At 46.3% G+C, this 26,695-nt stretch overlaps 3 protein-coding genes across 3 annotated transcripts in view; 1 reads left to right on the forward strand and 2 right to left on the reverse strand.

The window, feature by feature from the left end:
- Window positions 1-3,685, forward strand: part of FSIP1 (fibrous sheath interacting protein 1) — a 196,097-nt gene extending 192,412 nt beyond the window's left edge. The window contains exon 12 of the mRNA XM_047863184.1: window positions 2,679-3,685. Within this exon, the coding sequence (XP_047719140.1) occupies window positions 2,679-2,725 (47 nt within the window). The 3' untranslated portion in view covers window positions 2,726-3,685. The remainder of the gene's footprint in view (window positions 1-2,678) is intronic.
- On the reverse strand, window positions 1,045-1,417 carry LOC125168230 (60S ribosomal protein L28-like). The gene has a single exon (XM_047863185.1). The coding sequence runs from the start codon at window positions 1,396-1,398 to the stop codon at window positions 1,183-1,185; it is 216 nt and encodes a 71-aa protein (XP_047719141.1). The 5' UTR covers window positions 1,399-1,417; the 3' UTR covers window positions 1,045-1,182.
- A 3,143-nt stretch (window positions 3,686-6,828) lies between the features above and the next one.
- Window positions 6,829-22,545, reverse strand: THBS1 (thrombospondin 1). The gene is made up of 22 exons (XM_047863183.1): window positions 22,372-22,545; window positions 21,683-21,778; window positions 20,867-21,426; window positions 19,867-19,942; window positions 19,370-19,569; window positions 19,135-19,257; window positions 18,129-18,222; window positions 16,509-16,682; window positions 16,036-16,212; window positions 15,565-15,738; window positions 15,183-15,310; window positions 14,919-15,071; window positions 14,330-14,548; window positions 13,768-13,875; window positions 13,091-13,250; window positions 12,859-12,977; window positions 11,388-11,622; window positions 10,979-11,206; window positions 10,537-10,808; window positions 10,006-10,103; window positions 9,762-9,901; window positions 6,829-8,923 (listed from the first exon to the last, which is right to left on the reverse strand). The coding sequence occupies exons 2-22, from the start codon at window positions 21,747-21,749 to the stop codon at window positions 8,916-8,918; spliced, it is 3,513 nt and encodes a 1,170-aa protein (XP_047719139.1). The 5' UTR covers window positions 21,750-21,778; window positions 22,372-22,545; the 3' UTR covers window positions 6,829-8,915.
- Between the last annotated feature and the right edge of the window lie 4,150 nt (window positions 22,546-26,695).

Genomic DNA, 26,695 nt, shown 5'->3' on the forward strand with positions numbered 1-26,695 from the left:
ACTTTCACCTAATTTTCTTTCAGCCGGTTCTTGATTTGAGGTGGACTTTTCATATAAATATGTGCCACTGATTATTTACTCGATCTACTGATAAAATACCACTTGATCATTTTGTTTAGTAGTGTAAACAATGGCATGTTGGAGTGTTTTGATATTATAATGTATTACCATTTTATCAGTTGAGAACTTGTGATTCCATTGCTTCATTCATATTGGGTAAAATGAAAAGATGAAGATTGTCACTGCAGACTAGATCTATGGACCAGAAATACTGGCATCACTAGGAGCTTTTAGAAATGCAGAGTCCCAGGCCCTACTCCAGACCTACTGTATTAGACTCTGCATTTTAAAAAGATGATCCAGTAGGTGATGTATGCTTGTTAATGTGTGAGAAGCTCTGGTCTACTAGTCACTCTACTCCAGGGTTGTGGAAAAAAAAAAACAAAAAACTAATGGTGAAAATAATGTCAATTATTTGATAATGTGCTCAATCCCTACTTTTTCTTCTTAAATTTCATTTTAATGAAGATACTACCTTCTCCAGTTTGTTTTACCTCTCTAAACATCCCTCCTGTACTGCTTTTGGGTAAACTTCCCCTTTGACAACCAGAGCAAGCATATCCTAGGTTGGGTTCTCTCCTGTTGCATGGCTTTATTTGGAGACAGAAATAGCCAGTATGGGATCATCTATGCTTTGTATACTTTTGGTTTTCAAAGCTCTCTACTTGGCATCTGCCTCAGAGCTGTCTGGCATTTTAAGCTATACTGAGTCCATCCCTTAGGCAATGCTTCTTACCTTTGGTAACATATTAGAATGACTAGGTGAGATTGAAAACAGACTAATGTGCCTGGGTTCCATCCCAGATGAATGAAATCTATTTCTAGGGGTTGGCTCTGGACATCAGTATTTTTTTTTTTTTTTTTTTTTTTTTTTACACGGTGGTTGACATCTTCATTGCTTTGGCAGTGAGAGGCAGGTGCTCAGAAGCTCTTCGTGGGGTGGGCCTGCTTTCTCTTTACTATCATGGGCTTGTGGCTGCAGGGGTTGGCGCTGACTCTGCCAATGGCAGCCATGCGCAGATCTGAGTGGTACTTGTTCTTGCGGATCATGTGCCTGATGCTGCTGAGGGGGACCCAGGCATTCTTGTTGACGGTGGTCCACACGTAGGATGTGGCAGGTTTTCACTGGCCAGATTTCCGCTTCATGACCACCACTACTACCCTTTTGCCCTTGGCTGCCGGCTTCACGCCCACAGTCTGGCGGTGCATCAGCCCCTTGTAGCAGAGGGAGTTGTGAGCCTTCAGCTTATTGGACTCTGTGATGTACACCTGCTTCTTCCTCTTGATCAGGAAGCTGGAGCAGTTCTGCACGACCACCCATTGTAGGCGGGCAGACATGGCGGCAGCTCCTTTCACTATGGCAGCCAGAGGTGGAAAGACTGCATACCAGTCTTTTTGAAAGTCCATGTTGGAGGACTCAGGTGTGTTGGGTGATTCAGTTGTGTAGCCATTGCTTTGAAATCACTGTGCCAGGGTTCTACTGTGCTCATTGTATTCATTCATTAAGGACATTGCTCTAGGATATAAGGAATAAGGCCTAATCACTGCTCTGCTTTATTTCATAGTCCATTGAGGAAGGCAGGAACTTAAGCAGAGAACCACAGCAGGGGCGAGACAAGTGTAGTAAGAGCTTCTGGACAGGTGCACAGCAATACCACAGACAGGATGATGAACGTGGGGAGGTGGGGAAGTGGCATTTAAGTTGAGCCCCCAAGGATGATGATCTTTTACTGGGTGGGCGAGAAGCGGAACACTCCAGATAGAAGAAATAGTACTTGCGGAGGCCTGGGTCATGGTCTTATCCTCATCTCAGGGGTGAGATATTGAGGTCTGTTTCTCATATATCCCGCCTTCCTCCCTGCTTAATATTACTTCTCCGTGTGTTCACAATATCACTGCATTTCTCACTTCACTCTCTGAAACTCCAGATCATTTGTCATTAATTAAAAGATTAAAAAAATACATTACTGACATATAATTTATATACCTGTATTCATTTCCTGTGGTTGCCACAACAAATTATTACAACAGAAATTAATTATCTTGAAGTTCTGGAGGCCTGAAGTCTGAAACTAAAGAGTCAGCAAGGCCATGCTCTGCCTGGAGACTCCAGGGAAAAATGCCTCCTTGCTTCTTCCATTGTCTCAGGCTATTGAGAGGCTATTGCTTCTTTGGTTTCCTTGCTTTGTGGTCACATCATGCCAATCGCTGTCTCTGTTTTCACATTGCCTTTTTTCTCTGTGTGTGTCTCTCCAATCTCCCTCTGCTTTTCTCTCTTATTAAAGTTTATTTTTTGAGAGAGATAGCTCGTATGTGTGCATGTATGAGTGGGGGGGGGGAGAGAGAGAGAGAGAGAGAGAGAGAATCTCAAGCTGTCAGCAAGGAGTGGACTTGGGGCTTGAACCCATGAACCGTGAGATCATGACCTGAGCTGAAATGAAGAATCGGATGCTTAACCAACTGAATGACACAGGCATCCCCATACCTCTACTTTTCTCTTCTAAGGATGTTATTGAAAACAGGACACATCTGGATAATCCAGGATGCTCTCATCTGAAAAATAGTTATAGTTTTAGTTATATCACCTAAAAATTGTGGTTATTGTTTTCAATGTGCAGATGAAGAGGAGACTGAAGATGTGACAGAAGAATGGAAAGAATCTTGAGCGATGACTTTCTGGGCGTGCTTGCTTTGAAGGAAGTTGGTAAATTAAACTGTTTTCTGAATTCTTACATTCATGGACTGCATCTATAGAGACCATTCCTCAAATACTGATTTTTAATATTTGGATTCTCTCTTCCTAGGTTTTGCTTCTTTGATATTTTTGAGACATGGGGTGCATTTGGTCAGTGATTTTTTTCTTCACTGAAATGCCTGGTGAAATTGTGTTTTATTGCTAATCTTGCAACATCAGGGATATGTTATAAAACCAACATTTTACGTATGTGTGTGCTTTGTTAAAACTAGTTGAAGTACTATGATGACTTTGTATTTGATTTTATATGTTACAACTTCATTGTGGTTTAGACAGATGGAATCACTATGACTTCTTATTTGGGCCCTGATTTTCCAGCTTTCTTCCCGTCTGGTGCCTGTTAAGTACAACTTGCCATAGAAAGAAATGAATTTTCTCAACAAAGCAATGTTAGCCTGGACTTTGCTTCCTTACTAGCAGTGGTATTTTGCTCAAGCAAGAGTTTGATTTACTTGAATTACTTGATTTTTATTACCATTTACCATCTTGCAGAATTTGCCTTTTAGAATGCAGCAAATAAATCATCCAGATTGGAAGGAGTTTATATGTCAGGATTTTGAGCAGAGGTTCTGTGCTTCACTTTAACTGAACTGCCTTAATCACATTCTCTCTGAAGCAAATTCTGTGGCTGCGGGATGGACTCTGATGATTGCTATACTCCAGGATTCATGCTTACTGTCCTAGATGGAAGTTAGGTTAATCTCCCTGGAATAACCTCTAGAAACTAGGGGCAATCCTAAAGAGTCAGCAGTAACCATGAGTGTTGAGGAGAAAGTGAACATACATCCACTGCAATTACTAACTTTCTACTTTCTCCCAATGAGAATACTATGGAAAACCCTCTAAATTTAAGTAGCTTGGAGACCAGAGGGGCAGATACTAATTAATTAGTAAAATATAAAATAATTTGTTCTTGCTCCTCTACATTAGACTTACAGATGTCATAGAAAGAGACCACCACTTTCTAGGTGTTAACTTAATACACAACTATTATGAAAGGACCATATGAAGAGGTCTCCTATGACCTCTTCTAGGACCTTCTAAGGTCATACTTACGCAGCAGGGATGGATGATATTCTTAATCAAAGCGCCATAAGCACCACATAGAGAGGGCAAAGGGAAGACACTCACACTTTTTTCTCCAGAGGGCATTAAAAAAAAAAGTAGAATGCAGCAAATAAAGATGAGCTACTTAAGAAATGGTCTGGGGTACTATTGAGAGAGAAGTTTTGTCTAGTTACAAGTCAGTAACTTGGATTCATGAGAAAATTTTATGTCAACACTTTATACAATGAATTGGCACGAAGTCCAATTTACTTCTGATGAAAAAAATGAGTTAGCTATTGTGCTACCTTTAATGAAGGTTGGGGTAATAGGTATGTAGCATGATTCTTTTTTGCTCACACACATTTTCATCTGCTGATAGTTGAGGATGTTAATGATTGCTTATATCACATTTCCTTGACTTTGGAAAATAAACTCTATAGCTATTACATTTAGAGGAATGGATAAGCGATTTCTTTTTTGAGCCTCCTTTTTCAGTTTACATTAAACTAACAATGGTTCATATTGATGTCAATGTGTGACAGTGCGATTTATCTTGACGCTGAGTTTTGTTGGGGGAGGGTACCAGCAGATGTTAAAGTCATGCTGTTGGACGCTCCTAAAAATGACACATGCATTGTAAAGTTTGGGTCAGGGGAGGGGTGTTATGGGTGAGAATTTGCAGTGGTGACAGAGAGGAGCCATTTTTGCCCATCAAACTTTATGAAGAGCTCAGGTTTCTAAATCTCTGTGCTTCTGGTATTTGAGTGTGTGCAGTGGGGCTGGTTGGGGGGGGGGGAGTTTTTTTGGGGGTGGTGAGAGCTTATGGCTTTCTAATGTGTTTCTGCAAACGGTATTTGAGGCATACTGAGCTTTTCTATTATAGGAGTTTAAGAGAAGGGAAGGAATACAGAATGATCTCAAGTAATGGATTTTTTTCATGAAAAGAGGTGACACAGTTCATTCCTTAGCATGTCAGCTGAAGGTACTTCTAACAAGGATTGGTAAGCTAAATTTAGAATACAATTCAGATGAGATCAGGTGCATTCAAGGGATACAATATAATTCAACGCAAAGGCTCCAGAATTTTTTTAAAAAATGTTACCCTGATAGGGAAAGTGTTCTTATTAAAAATCAGTGTTATTATTTTAAGGTTCCCTCTAGACCTGATTCTTTCCCCCAGAACAAGATCGAGAAGAAAAACTATGAAAGAGCAAGAGCTAGCTCCTATTAGAAACAAATTTAGGATCTTAAAATTGAAGTTTTTTGCTATGACTTCTCAGGAAAACTACCCGCACCACCTTTATTGTAAATCCCCACAGGACCTAAAGTTTATTGCCCTTTAATCCAACTGTCTCTAAAACACATGATCGTAAACTCTCTTAGCAGGAAAACTCTCTTAGCATCTTGATGGCATAATCTTCGTTCTTAACAAGCCTTTTATTTCCGTACAATCTACCGATTTGAAGGTCAGTCTCAAAGTGAACACGAAGGATACCTGGGAAAATAGCTCCTGTTCCTGGACACTTTTTGTGTCCTATCAGGATCTTTACAGTTCCCGTAGGTTTGCTCCTTAAAAAGTGAATTGGGACTGCCTGAGGGGCTCAGTTAAGCGTCAGATTCTCGATCTCAGCTCAGTGTTGATCTCAGGGTCATGAGTTCAAGCCCCGCATTGGGCTCCACGTTGGACCTGGAGTCTACTTAAAAAAAAAAAAAAGTGAATTAGAATTCTCTCCTAAGACTTGCCATGTTTGTGCTCCTCTGAGAAGGGATGATGTCCTGTTTCAAAGAATTATCTTTCAGATCAGTTTTCCAAACTCTGTAGCCCTTTTTGATATCTTATAGTTCTTTATTCTTTACCTAGGCACCATGAAATGATTTGGTAATTTATACTTCTGTATGATTATGCTGCCTTAGATGGGAGAAGTGTTTTTTTTTTTCTTTTAATGTTTACTTATTTTTGAGAGAGACAGAGACAGAATGCGAGTGGGTTAGGGGCAGAGAGAGAGGGAGACACAGAATCCGAAGCAGGCTCTAGGCTCTGAGCTGTCAGCAGAGAGCTTGACCAGGGGCTTGAACTCACAGACCACGAGATCATGACCTGAGCCGAAGTCAGACGCTCAACTGACTGAGCCACCCAGGTGCCCCGGGGGAAGTGTTTTTAGAATGAGACGGAAAATCAACAAGAATCTGTCTCAGCCAGTCATGTGTGGTGTTTCATGGACCCCCAAAGCCAGACCTTTAACCTACTCACAAGATTTCTGATTGTACTTGTTATTAAAACTGGAAATTAGTCAATATTTTGGTTTCATTGTTAGCTCACCCATACTCAAGTTCTACTTATTGTAATGCTTTGGTCTTCTCTTTAAAAATTTGATACTTGATGTGTATTTTTTGGATTTCTTCCAAATCCTTTTAGTCCTGTTTTTGACCAAAGGTAAATTCATCTTCTGACAGGGTATGTCTATAAAGTTTGGCCCAATTTGGTAATGACGGTTCCTCCCTCATTCACACTTCTAACGCTTCTCGATGATATGTAATTGTATGCTACCTATCCAGTGCCGTCATGCATGGGCCAGAAAATGTAGCCGTGAGCATTGTGTGCACCTCGCTTATATTTTTTTCCCTTTGTTTTCATTGTTCTTTTTAGAAACAGAACTGTACTCTGAAATGGGCTCAACGTTTAATTACCTTTCTAAAACATAAAATTGTATCCTATTGGGGTCCACCTTTTGAGTCCTTGCTTTGTTTTTAATAGGGCAGGCTAATGTTTTGTTTTGATTCCACAAATGCAGCAAATGTGTTTTCCAAGCAAATCAGTCACCTTCAATTGGATAGAAACTGTCAATGTTACAAATATTTACTGTAATGTCTTCTGTATGTTGTATTGGCTTAGGAATGGAGTTTACCCACACCTCATAACAAAGCCAGTAGAGAATAAATAAACATGGATACAGTAAGTATAAATATAAATTTCCATATGATTTATTGTCGTTCCTTGTACGTAACAGTAATATACAAACTTACACTGCTTTTAGAATGTAAAATGGATAAAAATGTGTACAAAAAAAGCACATTCCTAGAAAAAGGTATTGGTAAATAGTAAAAACTGGGGGTAACAAGCGAAAAACAAATCAAAAACAAAACAAGAACCCCAACAATTCTTCAATTCAGTGTGCAAACATTTTATAAAAATAGAAATACTAACTCTACAGGCAGTATTTCCTGATAAATTATTTAAATAGCGTATCTACACAATCTGAGATCTATTCCAAAGGCAATGAGAAAATAATTTATAAAAATAAAGCAATGGTATATAAGATAGAAAAAACATAACTTTCAGAAAATGTATTTAACATTTCAATGCTATTTCCTTATTGGGAATACTTTTCTGCAAAGAGTTTTTATACTATGTACAACATTGACTTTTTTTTTTTTTAAGGTACTACAGTAGCTTTAAGTTTGTAAGACACTTAAACTCTTTCTGCTTGATCCAAAAATTCTTTACTCAGTCACACAACAAATGAGGTAATATTTGTATATAAGTTTCACCTTTTTTTTTTTTTCTTTCCTCTTTTGGAAAAATGACAAAGTGTAGATGCTTTTCTTCTCCCTGGAAATAGGCACAAGGGATAGGGTACAACAGTATTAAAGGACTCTTGGCTTTCTTTTTCAAAGTTACAAACACTAGCAAATGGCAACTGATTCCACTTGAAAAGACAAAAAAATCCCAAATCATTCACTCTGAGCACAAAGCAAAGAGCAGCCTGCTCTGCTGATTTTCCTTGTGCCGTTCTTGTGAGAGATTTGCTGATAAATCTCCACTACCTGCTGTCAAACACTTTCCACGTGAAACCTAGATTCCAGGTAGAACAGAGTTAATAAATAATCTGTATTTACAATCTTACAGTCATGAAGACTCCTAACGAAGATGATCCAGATAGTCCTTACGCTTCTTCCTGTTCCATGAATAGTCTTTCAGACAGATCCTCCAGAGTAAGTAAAAAATAAATATTTTATATTGTAAAGTGTGTGTAAAACAAAAAAACCAAAAACAAAAAAAAAAAACCCAAAAAACAAAAACAAAAAACCAAAAACTACAGTCTAAGATAGTTGGAAAACTCCATGACACTCAAGAAAAAAAGAGAAAAGGAATGTTTTAGTTGAGAATTTTGTGCCTTTCTAACCATAAAAATACAAGCCCGGCTGCCCGTCTCTTTGGAGGCAGCCCGGTGCTGAGATGGTAGGTTTTGTTATTTTCCTGCTACATCTGCACAAGCTACATCTGGAATAAAACCGACAATTTCATGGTAACCAGGCAGTGGCAGCCAGCACAGCCTTACAATGGTTTAGTTCTCATTCCCTAGTTTGGTCACTGCAGGTGATGTCTAAGGGATGGGGTTCTGGGAGGGAGTCCCAAAGCCAGTCTTTCCCTCCCCTCCCTGCTTCTATTTAAGTGCCTATGTACGCGGTTAATCAGCTAACACTGGTCAGCATCATGAAATCCAGCAAGTCTTTCAATCCCCTGAAAATGATTTAGTACCGAACATGTAACAGCTCCACCTTTGCTTCATACAATCATCTGTTGGGGCCACGCCCTCCCCGTAGGGCTTTGGCCCCTGCTCCTCCTCTTTCTAAGGGTCAAGCATGGTGGTTTGCCAATTCTAGTGAGTCCTCCCTTCTCCCACACGCCTGAAAACGCTTTGGAGTCCACTGCTCAGAGATGGCCTCACGCTAGCACCCTACCCTGACAAAAACAGAGTGGGGCAGCCACCTGCCCACTGACGCGGGGGATGCTTTTGCTTTTTGGAAAGCAAACCAACGTAATTATTTCTGTTCTTGGAAGATTGTCTTTGCATTCAGAGGCTGTATGCTGAGTCTGATTTGGAAAACGGCATTTTCTTGAGGCAAGTCCCATATCCTAGGAGTCCACAATGATACGCAAGCAGAGAAAAGGCAGGGAGGAGTGATCCTAGGGGTTTTCTTAAGCCCGTGGTTCCAGAAGGTGCAACACCAGCATTGGTTAGGATCGGTCTTTTGATCAACAGTTGGATGATTAGGAATCTGTTCAATAAACAAACACATAAATAGATAAGCCAATTCATTCACGAAGGCACTAGCGTTAACAGTTAACAAATGAACCTTAGCATAGCTCTACTTTTATACTGACAAAAGCTTAAGACTGTCAACTTATTAAATGTTAATGAGCTTGACGGAGCAGGACCTTCCAGGGTGTACGTACACTATGCTTTCTAAAGCCTTCAGTGTTTAGGGAGTGTTCCACGTTCAGACTCAAAGATTACGTCATAATTTAAATCTGGAGTAAAATCCGTCTTTTTACTGACTGATCCTGGTAGGCATCAGGTCTTGGCCCAGTAAACATTAGACATTGTGTGGTAGGCCCAGCGCTGGACTTGAGACTCAAGTAAGCACAGAGAGAAAAAGACTGAAAATGAACTGAGGTTCTAGTGAGAATTAATTGAGCCCATCAGTCTGACGGTAGTATACCCTTTCTACCCTTACACACAAGGAAAGGCTGGGCAGGCCCTCTTATGCTTGAATGTTGGGAATAAGACTAAGTAGTGTGTAAGGCACAGAAACAGATCAAACTTGAAAGTAGTATTCATGGGGTCCAAACTGTACACCAGTTTGTCCACAGTTTATCTTTCTACTGGGAATGAGAGCACAGAGACTGCTACGCAAACTGAGGTTCTTAACAAGGAGTCCAGATTTCATAAGCCACAGCCTATAGGCCTTGTTTTTATCGTGGTCTTCAACAGCAAAATAGAAATAACCCGGTCCCTAAAACCGTCTTTTAAACAGATGCTCCCATAATGGGCACCCTCAATACTAGTCTTAATTAGAGATGTCAAACGTGGGTTCAGTGTATCGTTGCTCCTACCTCTGCATTCGTATTTCAGGTCGGAGAAGAACACCATTTCTTGAGAGAAGACAAACAACCCCAGTCTGCCTCCAGCATAGGTTTTGTCGTAGATGGGTCCTGAGTCAGCCATGATTTTCTTCCCTTCATACATCACCACTCTGCAGGGAAGAGAAAATCTCGTTAGTGACACTCCTAATTTTTGGCTGCCTCCTCCTTCCCCATCAGTGTGTGACTAAGTGAAATGTAATCAGCACCATCTTACCTAATGAAACCCGTCTTTGGTCGGTGGCTGAGACGCCATCTGTAGGCAGTGAAATCTTTCCAGCCTATGTGACGAGGGTCATGCCACAGAGTGCGCACCTGAAGGAAAAGGAAAAGGTTGAAACATGGCTGAATCAAGATTTCTATTTCATTCTATAGGAAGGAGTACTTGAAGGGTACCAAATGGGCCTAAATTAGAGGGCTGCAATGTTGGATTTTTTCCAAGACCTTTCATTTGATGTGTGGCCTTGAATCAAGGAATCATGATGTGTTTCCTTGAAACACAGGAAGCAGAAAGAGGAAGGAAAGTTTTGTTTGAAGAGGCTGAAATGGTCTTTGGATCTGAAGGGAACTCTTGGTTACAGGGAGCTCCCCTCTCAGAGGCCGCCATTTGGTTTTTACAAAGCAAAACTTAATGCTGGGGTTGCTGGGGCCGGGAACTTGATATCTAAGACTGCCTGGGGCTAGTCTTGGCCAAAGCACAGGGTCCCTAGGGCTTGTCCAGCACCTTCCTCGGGGGCCTTGTTCTCACCTGGCCGGGGGTGTTTCCCGTGTGCCACAGGGCGTTCCGTAGGTGCTCGCCTGGCCCTGTTGTGGAGTTCACCACTTTCACAGAAAGGCCTGAGTATCCCTGAGCCCTAGTGGGGTTGGTGTCCCAGTAGGACTGGGTGACTTGCTTCCACATCACCACATAAAAGCGGCTGCTAGACTGGTAGCCAAACACAAATCCAGCATAGTCATCATCCCTCTCAGTGTTGATGAAGAAGGTGCCACTGAAGTCCACTGCATTAAACTCATCGTAACCTAGAAAATGAAAATGAGGCCAGATGTGGGTTAACAGCTGCAGCCCTTCAGAAGCTCCTGGGTTACATTCCCAGACATCCATAATACTTCAGGGAGACACCTAAGTGCCAGGTTTTACGTTTGCTTCTTTCCCGTGTATGCACTTGTCTTTTGTTTGGAGAACTCCTTACCTACAGCAAGTCCTGGATCGCAGTTGACAGTCTGGACGAGTTCTTTACCCTGATGGCGCACCACCCAGTTAGGGTCATTTTGGGACGTCCCTTTGGGATCTAGAGGAATCATCTGGAATCGGCGGAAATCGGTCTCACTGATATCAATGTTTTCGGGACAGATGTCATCGATGTCTGGCACATTGTCATGGTCAAAATCATCTTTGCAAGCATCACCTCGACCGTCACCTAAGGTCAAAAAAGGCAAGAGTTCAGTGGAATTTTGAAATCTTGCTGGTGTCAGAAATTCACTCTCTTGTCTAAGTTGGCATATAGTGTTTTCATCCTCGCAATTATCCATTTGGTTTTGCTTTTATGGTCTCTGAGAGAGCCATGGTGTCAGTCTCCTAAAGTGGCTCCCCTAACTCACCGTCAGAATCCTTCTGGTCAGGATTGGGCACGAGTCTGCAGTTGTCCCTATCATCAGGAATGCCATCGTTGTCATCATCATGGTCACAGGCGTCTCCCTTGCCGTCCTTGTCATGGTCAGCCTGGTTGGCATTGGGCACATAGGGACAATTGTCCAGGTTGTTCTGGTGGCCATCTTCATCAATATCCTGATTGTTGTCACAGGTGTCTCCGATGCGGTCTGAGTCAGAGTCGAGCTGAAAGAGACAGAAGCCAATGGTTCTGAAACAGTCATGACTGTTAAAGATAACTTATAAAAGATTCTCCCATGTTTAATATGGCCAGTGGGGTTTCAGGTCTGTAAGTTTCTGCCAGAAGAGAGCCAACCCTTCCAGGAGATTAAATGCTATTAAAGAAATAAAATTTATGGTAAGACCCAAACTCCACAAACAGTGGACCCTCCGTGCCATTTGCTCTGCAACGTTATCCCAAAGATCCAGAACTTTATTGTTCTGGCCCCAAAGCTATTTATCCTATTGCTTTTTGTTTTCCAGGACCTCATAAGAATAAGCGCTATGAAGAAAAAGCTCAATCTATCATTTCTATAATCTTATATAATTTTTATTTTTAAAAAGCTGGATTCTGGGGCGCATGGGTGGCTCAGTTCACTGAGCCTGGCTCTTCATTTTGGCTCAGGTCATGATCTCATGGTTCGTTGGGACAGGGCCCCACGTTGGACTCTACACTAACAGCACAAAGCCTGCTTGGGATTCTCTCTCTCCCACACTCTGTCCCTCCCCTGCTCGTGCTCGCTCTCTCTCTCTCTCTCTCAAAATAAACTTAAAAAAAAAATCTGGTTTCTAAGTTTCTACAACAAAGCATTTGAGAAAAGAAATGCCTTAACTTACATTGCTAGAAAATTATGGCCAATTACACATGAAAAGAAATATTTTCAGACATGGAATCTGTTCTGGCTCATGTATATTTGTAGCACTCTCTCACATAGGTAGAGAACAGAACGATCTGTTTGTCAGTCTTCAAAATTATCTGGCATTGCAAACAGGAATTTGAGCTTTTGCAAGTATTTTTAGTTGGAGGTTTAACAGCCAGATTCTATCCTTAGCCATGAAAATGGTCATTAATTTTTTAAGAATCTTGTCTTCCATCTCAGTCTTAGAAACGATTAACGTTACCAGAGTAGTCAGGTTTTTGCTTTGTATAATTTCTGTTGACCCTGGTAGATCACACAAAGTAAGTCACATGGACCTCAAAGAAGACCAGAGTGAAGTTACAAGATGGTCACACGGAAGATCTCTGGGACTCTGCAAGGAGCTGTCATCAGGCAAACTGTATGAAAATACTACAACTGGGCTAGGAGACCTCAAAGAGCCATGGCACAAAACAGTTTGAACTCTTTAAGTGCTGTTTTCTTAGAAGCCTAACAGGAGCTATTCCAGTACTCTCCTGGGAGGCTGTGCCAGGGGTCCACCTACCTGATCTGGGTTGTGTTCCAGGGGGCAGTTGTCACACTGATCGCCGACCCCATCCATATCCGTGTCCCTCTGGTCCACGTTGTAGACGTACTGGCAGTTGTCTCGTTCATTGAGGATACCTGCAGGGAACAGGTGACCAGTAAGGGCTGGAATCTCTAGCCTCTGACGTTTTGATAAGCCACGCCCCCATATCCGGGGCTGCAGAGAAGTAAGATGGCCCCTGGCGCCTTACCATCCCCGTCGATGTCAGCGGCGCAGGCATCTCCTTCCCCGTTGTTGTCTGTGTCAGCCTGATCTGGGTTGTGGTTGTAGGGGCAGTTGTCACAGCGGTCTCCCACGTCATCCCGGTCATAGTCATACTGGGCTGGGTTATAGTGGAATGGACAGTTGTCCTGAAAAAAAAAAAGGAGTATTTTACAACACTGTCCATGCAGCCAGCTCCAGCCTCAAACCGTATGTGTTATATACAACTGCAAAAATCTAACATTTTCTACTTCATGATCACTGTAGAAGTTAAAAACCGGAGCATAATGAATGAAAAACAGGTTCTCGTTTGTTGTGCGTCAGTGAAATGGAAATATAAGGACACCATCCCCGTTCTTTGTAGGCTGAAATAAATTGTCCTGCAACTCAGGTAAGAATGTGAAACATACCTGGGGAGCAGAGGGTCCTTGTTTATATATTGTCATTTCTTGTTCAAATTGGTGGGGGTGGGGATGGAAGGTTGAGATGAAAAACCAAAACCCTCATGTAAATATTCTCTTGGCAATATTTAGGCATTACAACTACCAGCGAATGACTATTAGCTTCTATATACACGTTTGGTTGTTTTTTCCTGGTACATGTACTGTAGTTCCATTGAATCCTACTAAGTAGAAGAAGAGAAGGATGACTGGAAAGCATCCTTACCCTGTCATCTGGGATTTTATCATTGTCATCGTCGTCATCACAGGCGTCACCAATTCCATCCTTGTCATAGTCTTCCTGCCCGGAGTTGGGAAGGTTGGGGCAATTATCCTGGAAAGAGATGACCCACATGACAGCTGCAGACTGCGTGCCCGGCTCTCGGCTCACGCGTGGGGCAGGGCCCCCAGACACAGCACACCGAGAGCGAGTCGAATGCTGTGCTCCCTGATGGGGTGTATTTTTTAACAGGAAGACAAGAAATTAAGCATTTTCCTGGGGGCAGAGATCATTTGTAGAAATGCTGTGCGCTTTATGCGTGCTGGGAACGCAAGTTCCTCTCCACTGGCGTCTGGGAGAAACGTGACCAACTCTGGAGCACGCCAGCCAAAAGGGTCTGCCCTGTGCACGTACTTGGCACCAAGTGACTTCATGTTAAGGATTTGTGCCGTTCTGCCTTTGTGTAATTTCATCTGTTGGTTTCATTTGCAAACTTCAGGCATTTAAAACTGCGTGGCCTCTTCTGTGGATCAGGGGAATGTGGATTCTTTCAGGAAGCAGGCTGTACCTTTTTGCAGTGGTAGGTGGCATTGGCCACGCACACCAGGTCCTCGTTGGGCCAGCCGTCCAAGTCCGTGTCCTCACCGCAGATGATGCCATTGCCTGCGTAGCCGGGCTTGCACTCACAGCGGTACATGGGGTCACTGTAATGGCCCAGGTAGCTGCACTTGGCGTTCTTGTTGCAGTCGTGTGTCCCATCTGTGCAGGGGTTGCGGGGCTTGCATACCTGGGGGCGACAACATCCTGATGTGCATATGCAGAGCCTTCGAGAGTCCCCAGATCCCGCTCCTCAGTGAGGAGGAGTGTGGGGTACTCTGTCCCTCCCTCTTCCCTGGCCCCTGCGGGTGTCCTAGCCCATCAGCTCACAACTTGTTCCAGGGCAGCATTTTCAAATGCGACAGACGATTTCTCCCCTGCTGGCTTTACAATGGGGTTGTCCTGTCCTGTTTCTAAAACTTCGACTGGACACTGACCCTTTTCCCTATTTCTTTGTGGAGTCTGTGAAATGCCATGCCCGCCTTTCCTGGCGGTTTCAGTGAAGGACGACCCCCCCCCCCCCTCACACACACACACACTGCTCGTGTGGTGTCGTCTACCTGTTTGTTGGCGGTGGCATATTCCACACCCCGGCCGAAGGGCTGCGGGCCAGTGAAGCGTGGGGGGCAGGGCAGACAGTTGTAGCCCGGGTCCGTGTTCTCACACCTGTGCTCCCCGTTGTGGTTGAAGCAGGCGTCAGGTACTTCTTTGCACTATGGGAGAAAATGACCGTTTGCCTACTGTTCAGGGAACGCCGCCCGAGGGGAAGACTGCGAATTCAGCCGTTTTTCTTAGATCTAGGCACTCGGCCATCGCTTCCTCACCTCATCGATGTCTTTGCACTGGATGCCATTTCCACTGTAGCCGGGGGGACAAGCACCACATTTCCAGCTGCCGTCAGGGTAACTGGTACACTTGACCCCAGCAAAGCAGGGATTGGACAGGCATCCATCTGGGATGAGAGAGACAGGCAGATGGTGGGTATAAGCGGCTGTTACTGCCACGCTCCTCACAAAACAATACGGTGTGAAACACTGTGGGGAACATGTAACTGTTCACTTGTTGAGGGGACTCCGAAACGCCAGGTGGACAGTGTAGTCAAAACACTCAGGGCCATTCACAGCGGGAGCATCCCCCGAATGTTGACCATGGGTTTCAGTTACACAAAAAACCCAGGGTGGTTTTATCCGGGGCCGCATGACTCACCAATTGGACAGTCCTGCTTGTTGCAGATCTGGTTTTCTGTCGCATCACCAACACAGTCCTTGCCTCCAAACTGGGGTGTGGGGTTGTTGCAGAGCCGGCTACGTGTCTGCACCCCTCCTCCGCAGGTGACAGAACAGATGTCCCACAGTGACCAGGGACCCCAGCCTCCATTGACTGCAAGAAAGTGAACCACATGCCAAAGTGAAGGTCCATTTTCTGACATCTCACCTCTCCTAGAAGACTCTCCTCACTTTGTCCGAGAAACCTCTCCTACTCGGACATAGGAGGACCACGTTTGTGAAGAGGGCCAGTTTGAAATGGTTTTCTGTTTTTTCCTTAAAAGAAGCTGCTGAGCATGCAGGACTTGGCTTCTACTTTTTCCCCAGGAAGTAACCTTTCCCCCCTTCATGGCCCGGTAAACAGGAGGCCATGGGTGCCCGGTCTGCAGGGGTGCGGCACGCTCTCACTCACTGGGGCACGCGTCTCTCCTGCAGGCCTTGGTCTCTCGAGCTTCGCCTTCACATGGCTTCCCGTTCATCTGGGGGCTAGGGGAATTGCAGAGTCGGATCCTTGTGATCACACCATCACCGCATGTCACAGAACAAGACGACCACGGGGACCAGTGGCTCCAGCCGCCATCCTGTTTAACTAAAATGCAAAGCTGATGGTTACAGGGTGTTTACAAGGGGTCAAGCTCTATGCTAACCGTTTGAAATGCATCACCTAGGTGAAATCCTTAAAATAACCCTATCGAGAGCTATTATCCCCAATGTGCAATTGAGGAAGGAGCCACAGGGAGGGGAAGCTGTGTTCAGGGGTGCACAGGTGGGCAGAGTTGGGGTTCAGATTCAGACCATCTAGAAACTGTCCCCTTAACCTCTATGCTCTGGAAGCGGACAAGAACAAGTCAGCTCTCCACACTCCTAAGGGGCCACGATGCTCACATCTCTTGTCACACTCCTGAATGTGGCAGGTCCGAGTCTGGACGGAGGAGCCCTCGCAGCGGTTGTTGAGGCTGTCACAGGAGCGACCGCGTTGCTGGATTCCGTTGCCACAGGTCACAGAGCAGGAGGTCCACTCAGACCACGGGGACCAGCCATCATCCGCAGAGTCGCTGGCTGCAGAGGAAGCGGGGTCATTTAGTGTGCGATCACCAAGATATGCTGTTGTTTAGACTGTGCTCCTCAGGACCTCTTTCCTTTGCCAGAAGGTGAAAGGCAAGGGGTTTCTTAGGCCAACAGCCAAAAGGTTTACCCCCTGTCATTGCATTACAGCACCAGGGTCAATGAAGGCTCAGCCTGGGTCAGCACCACGAAGCCTTCTCCCAGTAGCATATGTTCACCTATTCACGGGGTCTCCTTTCTCAGCATTTCCAGTGGGTTTCCCTTTCCTGACTGAAGAGAGCTTGGTAGGCATTTCTAGTCCCAGGCTTCCAAGACCAGGAGATCCGCAGGCAGCTTATATGAGTCACTTTGGACATCGGGGGAGCCACAGACCATGTGTCTGGCAGGTGAGCTGGAAGCAGTGTGGCTGCTCTTGGCTCTGCCTCCAACTCGGTCATGAGGTTAATCAGTGCACGGCTCCTCTTACCCTAGCATGTGGGGTCTGCTCTGCGCAGGTTTTCACAAGACAAGGGGTGTGTTTACCAGCCACCCAGGCACCAGGACTAGGATCGCATGTAGCTGTATCAGACACAGGACCGAGAATTTGTTTCTCTTGCCATCAGCTGGAAGTCTTCCTAGCAATCCCGGACTGAAGTCCAGGACTCCACTAGTCTCCAGCTGGCTTTGTTGCCTTGAGCCCATACCTGAAGTGTATGCTGAGCAGAAGCAGTTACGGAAGCCATCATCCCAGTGTCAGTATCGTTAACACAGCCTCGATGAGACTGCTTGTCCTGAGCTGTGGCCAGTGTGGAGTGTACACATATAGGGGTGTGTGTGTGTGTGTGTGTGTGTGTGTGTGTGTGTGTACGGTGAGTGCTACTTTCCTGCTTTATTTCTTAGTTGTGATGAGGTCATTTTTATGACCTGTACATACTACATTCAATATTGACTCAGCAAAGTGATTAACTTATACTGCCCACAAAAACCAGGGGATAGGGTGTCTGCCGTGGAACAGTATGGTGTCTGGGAGAAGCTCCCAGGGCCCCGAACCTGCTGTCATTCGTAGGCCTCTCTCCTATTCCTGCAGGTAAGACAGATGCAACTTTCAGACCCAATTAAGTCCAAAGCTTGCACTACAGACCGTCTATTTCTCTGCTGAGATTTTTCTTAACTCTAGGCCATCGTGTTGAATTCTAAAAGGCAGCCAATTTAGAGCTAGTGCTGCTACAAATTCATCTCTCCTTTCTTCAGAGCATCAAGTCAAAATTAATAAGCTATACCAAAATCATTATCGCCTATATGGCAGCCAAGCCATCAGTTAACCAGATGCTGCAGCAAGAAACTGAATTAAAACACACAATGGAAATGGGGGTGGGGCTCTAGTGTCCTGTTCAGCGGTCCAGGGTTTATGGAGAACTGAGCTAGTCACTAAGGAATGGTTATAAGGTTTTAAGAACTTACGCCAACACCGTGGGCAGCATTCTCCATCGGGAACTGTGGCATTGGAGCAGGGCATGATGGGGCAGGACACTTTTTTGCAGATGGTAACAGAGTTCTGGAAGGCAAGAGGGAGAAATGGGTTACTAAGTGTGTGGCAGGCAGAAGTTTATATACTGTAACATTTCAAGATGAAACACGGTCCTGGGTATAAATGCTCTACTGGAAGGACTTCAGTACATCTGTCTGTCCTATTTGTAGCCACCATATTATGGAGACCATTCTAGTGCTAGCTACTTGTCACTCCATGCCCTAGAGAGGTCTTTCTTGATGGCTACATAGTGGTAGAAGTGACAGCACAAAGAATTCGTCCGAAGGGAACCACTGAACATCAGGAGTCAAGTCTTTCCATCTGTGTCTGAAAATGAACTCAGAACTCAGCCAGGGCTTTTAAATTTTAAAATGTTCTCTTTACAGAGAAGAGAACAGTGAGCATTTTTCCTGCTTCACATACAGATCTGGATTTGTATTTAAGCTTGGCTTTGCTCGGTGAGTCAGGCAAACCCTCCAAGCAGCTTCCGGTGGCACTCGGGATAGCTAGTGACAGACACCGCCAACAGTGCTATCTGAGGTAAGTAGACAGTTACGTCCTAACGGTGTCAGGCTAAGTGATTTGAACAACCAGTACTGTACTATGGGAATCTGGGGGTCATTGCTGAATACAGGTCGGGGGCTGGGAAAATAAAAGGAATGTTCCAACCAGGTCTTATTTACCTAACATTCAACACTTAGCCTTTGAACTAAACCAGGCAAATTAGATCAGATGTCTTAGTAGACTTGTCTTTCAGATACTTGGCCTGGGGTATAATTAAGACTTTGAAAAACATTCTGAGAGTTTCAAGATTTTATAGAGGTCACAACTGCATCTGGAGAACAATCCACTTTGGTATCAGGCCATCTGAGTATTTCCCTAGAGACTGGCCCCAAACACATGCCATCAATTCGTATTTCAGTCTGTAACGATCCCCACCTGACAGCGACACTCCGTGCAGCTATCAACAGTCCATTCCTCATTATTCCTGTACTGAACTCCGTTGTGGTAGCAGAGGGGAGGCCTCCTCAGCTCATTGGCCAACTCCTTGTTCTCTTCAGTCTAGAAGGGAGAGAAAGGCCATTAGTGCCCAACTTCATTTTCAGTCACTTGGGGTCACCTGCGATACACCTTCAGCTGCTCATGCTAAAGGGCTGAGGGGAGGGGCACTGACCACTTTGCGGATGCTGTCCTGGAGCGTGGTCACGATGGTGCGCAGGCCCCTCAACTCCAGGACCATGCTGGACAGCTCATCGCAGGAAATGCCACAGATGGCTTGCAGATCCTTTGTCTTGTGGCCAATGTAGTTAGTCCGGATGGCAGGGCTGGAGCCGTTTACCACGTTGTTGTCGAGGGTGAGAAGAACGTTGGTAGCTGCCAAGGAAGAAAGCAATACAATGAGGAAAGTAATGGAAGGTCTTCACACGGCTGCTCTCACCAGCCAGCCCCTGGAGTTCCTACTTGTAAAGACAGGACACCTGGGGTGAAGGACACAGGTGGAGGGGAGGCACATGTATAAAAGGGACCTTCAAGAGTGATCTACACGTAGCTTTTAACCAGGTCATCTGGGGTAATTTAAGCATGACCACCATTACTTAAGTTTCTCAGCTTGGTTGGGGTGGCACTTCCCCAATTTCCTCATATGCCCCCCCAAAACAGGATGGTACTCACAGCTCGAACAGCCTTTGTTCCTGAGGATGGCTTCTGGTGTGGTTCCGAAGACGAACCTCACATTCTGCAGCACCCCCTGGGGGCAGAGGACACACATTACTTGTCCAGTAGTGTTGAGTGGGAGCGGGGGAAATGGGTGGGAGAGAGGGTTTATGCCAGGAAAAGCACACAAAGGAGGTTCTAACAGTTTGAAAGAGCGCGCTTTAAAGATGACCATGTCAAAATAACACGCCAACATAAACTGCCAAACAACTTCACCATCTTAATTGGGCCTTCTGCCAAGTCTTGAGTATTTTACAAGGAAATCAGTTTTCAGCCCACTTGGATACACAGGAAATGGAATCGGACACCAGGGACAGAGGATATAACGACACTCTCCAGTGTCAAAGAGTTAGATGTGGGAGTTTCAAAGCCCGGGTTGCAAAGATCGAGACGTTTAAGCAAGGAAGAAGCCGTGGCAGCAAATAAGCACTATTTTAACCTTTTTGAGAGCGGCTCCTGGGACTGGCTACATTCCCATGAGGAATCAAATGGCAAAGTGGTAAATACCATGCTCACACTACCCATTACGAGCTACATTACAGTTGGTAGAATGCATGTAAAGTAAGCCCTTTCCTTGCGAATAGCATATGAAGGATCTAAGACTTGAACGGGCAGTTCTAGGAAAACCATTGCTTGCTTCTATCTGTGGTTTATGAAGTGTGGTCCCCAGAACACCAACATTAGCTTCACTTTGAACTTGTTAGAAATGCAAATGATCAGGCCCCATCGCGGACACACCGAATCTGAATCTCTGCGAGTAGGGTGCTGGGTGCCGCAGTATGTGTTTTAACAAGCGCTCCAGGTGTTTCTGATGCGCCCTGAAGTTTGGGAACCACTGCCTTGGTCCTCCAGTATATTTTCTATACTGGAAATCCTGCCTCTCCTGCTATAGCTCTCCTGACAAGTCAGCTGCCTAGCAGTCGAACCCAAGGACCAGGAACTGGAGAAGAGGCCTCACCTGGAAATTGTCATTGACACCTCCTTTTGCGATGCGGAGTCTGGCAACGTTGGCCAGGTCCCTGGTGAAGATGCTTTGGATGGGGACATCCAGCTCGGCGTTCTCCATCTTCTCACAGTCGATGTACAGCTGGGCCCTGTCCTCCTGCACAAACAGGGTGATGCTCTTCCATTGGCCGGTCGCCAGGAGCGCTTCTTCCACCGACACCACATGCTGCATCCCCTGCACGGTTAGGCTCAGGTCCAGGGTGCCCGCCTTGCCATTGGAGACCACACTGAAAACCTGGCCAGAGTGGTCTTTCCGTTCTATGGCCAGCAGTGTGCCTCGGGTCTTCTTCATCTGCCTCAGGGAGGCCAAGAGAAGGAAGCCTTTCTCTGCCCGCACGGCATCCACCAGGTCTTGGAACTTGTCATCAGGCACAGGGGGGATCAGGTTGGCATCCTCGATGCGGAAAGCTGGGCTGGAAGAGTCAGGACCCTTCACCAGCCGGCGCCCAGAGCCCTTCCGGGCAGCGCCCGTGAGTTCAAAGATGTCGAACACGCTGTTGTCTCCCCCGGATTCTGTTCAACAGAGGACATACAATGAGCCTTCTAGGCTGTGGCCAGGGATGGGGACAAAGGGACAGGGCGAACACTCTGGGCAACCAGTGAAAGCACTAAATAAACGCCATGGTCAGAGGAAAACTGCGTTCTGATGTTCAATCAGGGCTCTGGGGAGAAACAGCTAGCAGTGGAGAGCATGACAGGGAGGCACACGTGGGGTAACCAGCACCTTCTCATCTTCCCCCCCCTCTCAAAAGGTATCATACAGACTCACCTGGAATACGGTTGGAGCCACATACATGCAACAGGAAGAGGACACTGAGTCCCCAGGCCAGCCCCATAGTGGAGCTGTTTGTGCCCAGCAGGGAGCCTGTAACAGGAAATACAGATCCTCAGAGGCAGCCAAGCAGGGAGGGTGGGCAAAAACTGGGGGCTGGGCTTGGGGCCAGGGCCCTGGGGGATCCCCCCTTGGCCCCACATTTGCTGGAATGAAGGACAACAGTATTTACTTTGGACAGGACATCAGAAAGAAAAAGAATCAAGGGGAGGAGACAACGGTTTTAAAGTTTGGGGGTGGCACTGGGGCAAAGACCAACAACTTGGGGACTTTCCCTTGGCAAGTCGAGGGTAAACAGTAGGACAAGGAGCCGCAGTTTCGGGTGTGCAGGGAGGCACAGGGAACTAGAGGTCTAGACCAGTGACAAAAAAGGTGTAGGGAGCAATGGAAGAATCAAAGAAAATCTTGTGGAAGGGGCGTCCTGACGAGTTGGTTTGTGAACCCCAAGCGGGAAAGAATAGCTCTGGAGCCCTTCCACGAGAAAAGTCTCCCATCAGCTGGGAGAGACAGCGGGGAAAGGCGAAGAGGTATGAGATCCAGGGTCCGCGAGGGGCTGAAGCCTCAGAGCTCGAGGTGTCTGGCCAGGGCAGCACCCGGTCCTCGGCGGCCACCTAGGGACTCCTTACCTGTGTGCACACGGGTGCAGCGACCCGGAGCGGCGGCTAGGGAGCAACGACAGGCGGCGAGTCCCGGAGAGGCGCGGGGCGAGCGGGGCGAGCGGGGCACCCGAGGAGGAGGCGGCCGCCGGAGTCGGAGGCAGCGCCAGAAAGGCTCGCGGGAGCCGGGACTCTGCGGCCGGCTCGAAGGCAGTGGCTGGCGAGGCGGCGGAGCGGCGCGCTTTTAAAGGCGCGCTCACATTCCTGGGGATTCCTCTGGCCAATGGGAGGCGGCGGGGCAGGAAGCGGGAGGGGGGCCAGTCTGGGTTCCTCTCTCCGCCCCCCGCTGCCTGGCGCATAACTTTCCAGCTAGAGAGTGAAGGGAGGGGGGAGGCGGGGGTCGGGGCCGAGGAGCGGTGGAACTTCTCAGAAAAATAGGTGCCCGCCCACGCAGCCTTGGCGCACTCGCGCTCGGCACTTTGGATTCCGGAGTCCGGTGTGAGCGCCCCGAGCGGCGACCGGGCTTTGGCCGCCCCCGGGCCCATAGTGGTGGTGGGGGCGGGGGGGGGGGTCGCCGGGCGGGATTTCAAGCAAACGCGTCTCCCTGAATACCTGGGCGACGTTTGACACTTATGCACCGAGACCCTTTGCAAAGCCAGATGAGTCCGACGGGGTAAATGCGGCCAAGAAAGAACCAGTCGTTAAAGAAGTTCCCTCTGGGGGTATTTGGGGGCCCTCTTCCATCCACCGGGGGGGCGGGGTGTGCGACCACGCGCTCGGCCTCTCCCGCCCTTCGCCCGCCCCCCCACGGGCGCTGGGTGCGGGACGCGTCGGCCAGCCGGGCGGTGAGCGGAGCTCGCGTTCCCGCTGCCCGTCGGGGCACACTTTCTGCAGCTGCCTGGCGCGCAGAAGGTCGCTTCTCGCCCCGGCTACGGCGTTTCCACGGCTGGCCGCTTGGGGGCGGCATGCGTATTCTGATGAAGGGCACCCGCGAGGACGGCTTCTTTCTAGTCAGGAATGTTAAGGAAACTTACTCCTGTCCTCTTCCCCCAAGCCAAAACTGAAATTGTGTCTTGAAAAACAGTTTTTATGCCCACTCGTGCTTCTTAACGTGACTCCCGGTTGGAGGATTTGCGGAACCATCTGGCTCTTGGGGTCTTAAACTATTTACAGAACAGACCCAGAAAGTAATACGTTACCCTCTGCCTATCATTTTATTTCCCCTTTTCCTCCCTCAACGTTCTTTTCATTTTTCAGCTCCCGAAACCGAGGTGTGGGTTACATTTCTGCGGGTGCACCAATTGCCATGAGCGCGGCTGCTTAATGCTTCTGTCATTGGAAGTCTGGTCTCCAAACCACCGTCTCAAGCCAGCATGACTCCAGCTGCCTGGAATTCCATTCATCTCTAAGGGCCGGGATGTCAGCAGCCACACTTCCCCTGCTGTGGCCCTGCACTGTCAGGCTGGCCCTGAGACACAGGACGCAGGTAGTAGCCTCACCAAATAAGGAGCTGTGCCACAGGCTGGGGAAAGCCCTTTGGTTCACCTTCCTTCTCAGTCCCCACACCTGGCAGGACTCCTAACTGCTGGAAACGCCCACGACTTTGCCTTCACCACAAGGGCCCTGTCGCTTTTCTTGTGTGGGAGTGTTGTGTGACAACGTGCACGTGTGCGCGGATTGCGGCATCTGTGTTTTCTAGTTACTCAGTATACATCAAGTGCTTCTGGAAGATGACAAGTATGCTCCTAAGACACATGTTTGTTGGTTGCTCAAATAATAACTAAACCTGACAGATAGATTTCACATGTTGAGAGACAGAAATAAAAGTTTCTATTGGATGATTCGTCAAATCAGATTCCTATTGTGGAAGTCATAGGTAATGACTCATGCAAGTAGATCTGAAGATTCCAGAGGCAGCAGCCATATATGTCCCTTTCCTTCCCTAGCTAGCTAGCATCCTGTTTGCTCCTGGAGAGGCATTTTTTTTTTCTTTACAGTTGCCAATAATTCTTCATAATATCAGTTACTTAGGAACAGTGTTTGGAGGGATGGCATGCTGATGCCCCCCTCCCCCATTCCTTTCGCCCACTTGCTATTTTTATACAGATCAGCTGGGGGCTTCAAGTCTACAAGAAACCCACAGAAGCAGGATACATCTTTTCTTTTATAAAACAATCATCTCCCCTGGGCTTAGCCACAAGGATAGAGTAAAAGCTCCCTGGAATGCCCCCTCAGGGCTAGCTGCTTCCGTGACTAAGGGACCTTAGGAATCCCTCTGGATTTTTCTTGGAACTTGGCTTCTTTCAACAAAACAAGGAGAAAAATTTCATCCTCCAACATGCTTTTACAGCTAGGAAGGTGACCTGTATGGTGGCAGGGAAGAGCTGTCTTGTCAAAGAAAGCTGACAGAGGTGTAGGGGTTATTTATCTCAAACACAAAGGCCTTCCTCAGGTCACAAAGGTCCTTCTGTTGGAAGGGACCCATCACGGTGGAAGGGGTGTTTGGGCAGCTGTTAGAAACTCACACACACTCCGGCTGCTCCGTGTGTGCTGCACATATTCCCTAGAAACCTAAATAACCTCTAGGAAGCTTTGAGAGAAGCAGGAATGAAAAAAAGAGTAAGAAAGCCTACACTTTTAATTGGGGGGATATTGTCCCTCTTGTGTGTGTATATCCACATTTACAAATGCTGGGATTTCAGGCCAATAATCTGACATGGACCTGAGTGATGGGTGTTCCAGGGAGACGGTCCAGTTCTCTCTTTGCCAAGTTGCCATCCTTGAGGATTATGTATTTAAAATTAAATTGTAAGGCATATGGCATTTTGCTGTAGGATTTCCTTTTTCTAAGTTCCCCTAATTGGATGTGGGATTGACCTAAAAACACTGCCAGTAAATAGGAGGAAAGGACTGTCAGTAATACTTAGTTAAAAATTTTTTTTTTCAACGTTTATTTATTTTTGGGACAGAGAGAGACAGAGCATGAACGGGGGAGGGGCAGAGAGAGAGGGAGACACAGAATCGGAAACAGGCTCCAGGCTCTGAGCCATCAACCCAGAGCCTGACGCGGGGCTCGAACTCCCGGACTGCGAGATCATGACCTGGCTGAAGTCGGACGCTTAACTGACTGCGCCACCCAGGCGCCCCAGTAATACCTAGTTTAAAAATGACATGCAATTAAGGAGAGCAAGATAATTGAGAAAAAATTTTGCTTATCTAGCAAAGAACAGCAAGGTGGGCTGTGATTTTGTGCAGGGATTCAAAAAAATACATTGCAGGTGTTTAGCCGTGGAAAATTTCTTCGAAGTGAGCAGCACCCAAAAATCGTGGAATTCTAGAATAGACCAAAATCATAGCATCTCTAAAATGAAGACATCACAAATTCATCGCCTCTGAATATTTGCCCTAGCTCATAGCTCAAAGTTGTTTCAGTTCAGCTGCCTTGATGGTCAGGGCCAGAGGGAAGTTTCCAACGGATTTTTCTTATTCTTCAGTCAAACATCCATCCCCCTCTTTCATGAGATGTTCTCCAGTGGCTTTATGTTCCACTGTTTCTTCTTTCTGTGAAACTTTGAAACATGCATTAGGTCTGCCATGTAACTCATCTGCTTACGTTCTTTAGTGTTCAGTTTTTCCGAATAACTTTTATTTTCTTATATATAAGGACTCTATTGTAAGTACCCAAAGGCTTGGGCTTGGGCAGGGCTGTAATAGTTGAATTGCCAAATCCCTTTGTGCGCACGTGAATTTATGGCACAAAAGGACTGGACTACCCACCACCTCCCTAACCACTTGTGCCATTTCACGTAGATATGCCGTAGCTCTTGGGGTGCATGAGGGAACTCCCATACATTGCACCCCTCCCAACAGGACGGAGGCTGTACTCTCTGGGAACTGATCTCAGTAAGAAGAGGTAGAACTATTGGCTTCAGGATAACTGCCTTCACTTGATCTTAGCCAAAAGGCCGAGAAGCAATAAGGATAACTGCCTTCTCCACGACCATCGTCCCCTTCCCAGACAGTGATTGATTTTGGAATTTGCATGTTATCCAATTCTGGCCAATGAAAAGTTTGCTGAAGACTTCTGGGAAAAGCGCTTTCTTATTTTTGAGAAAGAGCTCTGTGAAATCAGGCTTTCTCTGGTTCCATTTGGACGTGAACAAGAATGCAATAAGAGCTGTTGGCCACTAGGGGAGCCAAACTTAGCAAGAGACCAACGCTGGAGAAGAAAGAGCAGAGACATAAAAAGAATATAGTATGTTAGAATACATTTTTGAGCTTCTAAGACTACCAGTCCTGAAGGCTGTCATATCTCCAGATTTCTCTGGATATGTGCTGCTTATTTAAGCCACTT

Source organism: Prionailurus viverrinus, chromosome B3 (genome assembly GCF_022837055.1).
Source record: "Prionailurus viverrinus isolate Anna chromosome B3, UM_Priviv_1.0, whole genome shotgun sequence".
Lineage (NCBI taxonomy): Eukaryota > Metazoa > Chordata > Mammalia > Carnivora > Felidae > Prionailurus > Prionailurus viverrinus.

Bases quoted from the DNA above. Each gene is read 5' to 3' on its own strand.
- LOC125168230 (XM_047863185.1), bottom strand. From the start codon at position 1,398: ATGTCTGCCCGCCTACAATGGGTGGTCGTGCAGAACTGCTCCAGCTTC.
- THBS1 (XM_047863183.1), bottom strand. From the start codon at position 21,749: ATGGGGCTGGCCTGGGGACTCAGTGTCCTCTTCCTGTTGCATGTATGT. The intron at 11,623-12,858 runs GTAGGTGGACCC...TGTCTCTTTCAG, and splicing joins TGGAACACAACCCAGATCAG to CTCGACTCTGACTCAGACCG. The intron at 10,104-10,536 runs GTGAGAACAAGG...CTTTTCCTTCAG, and splicing joins CGGGAAACACCCCCGGCCAG to GTGCGCACTCTGTGGCATGA.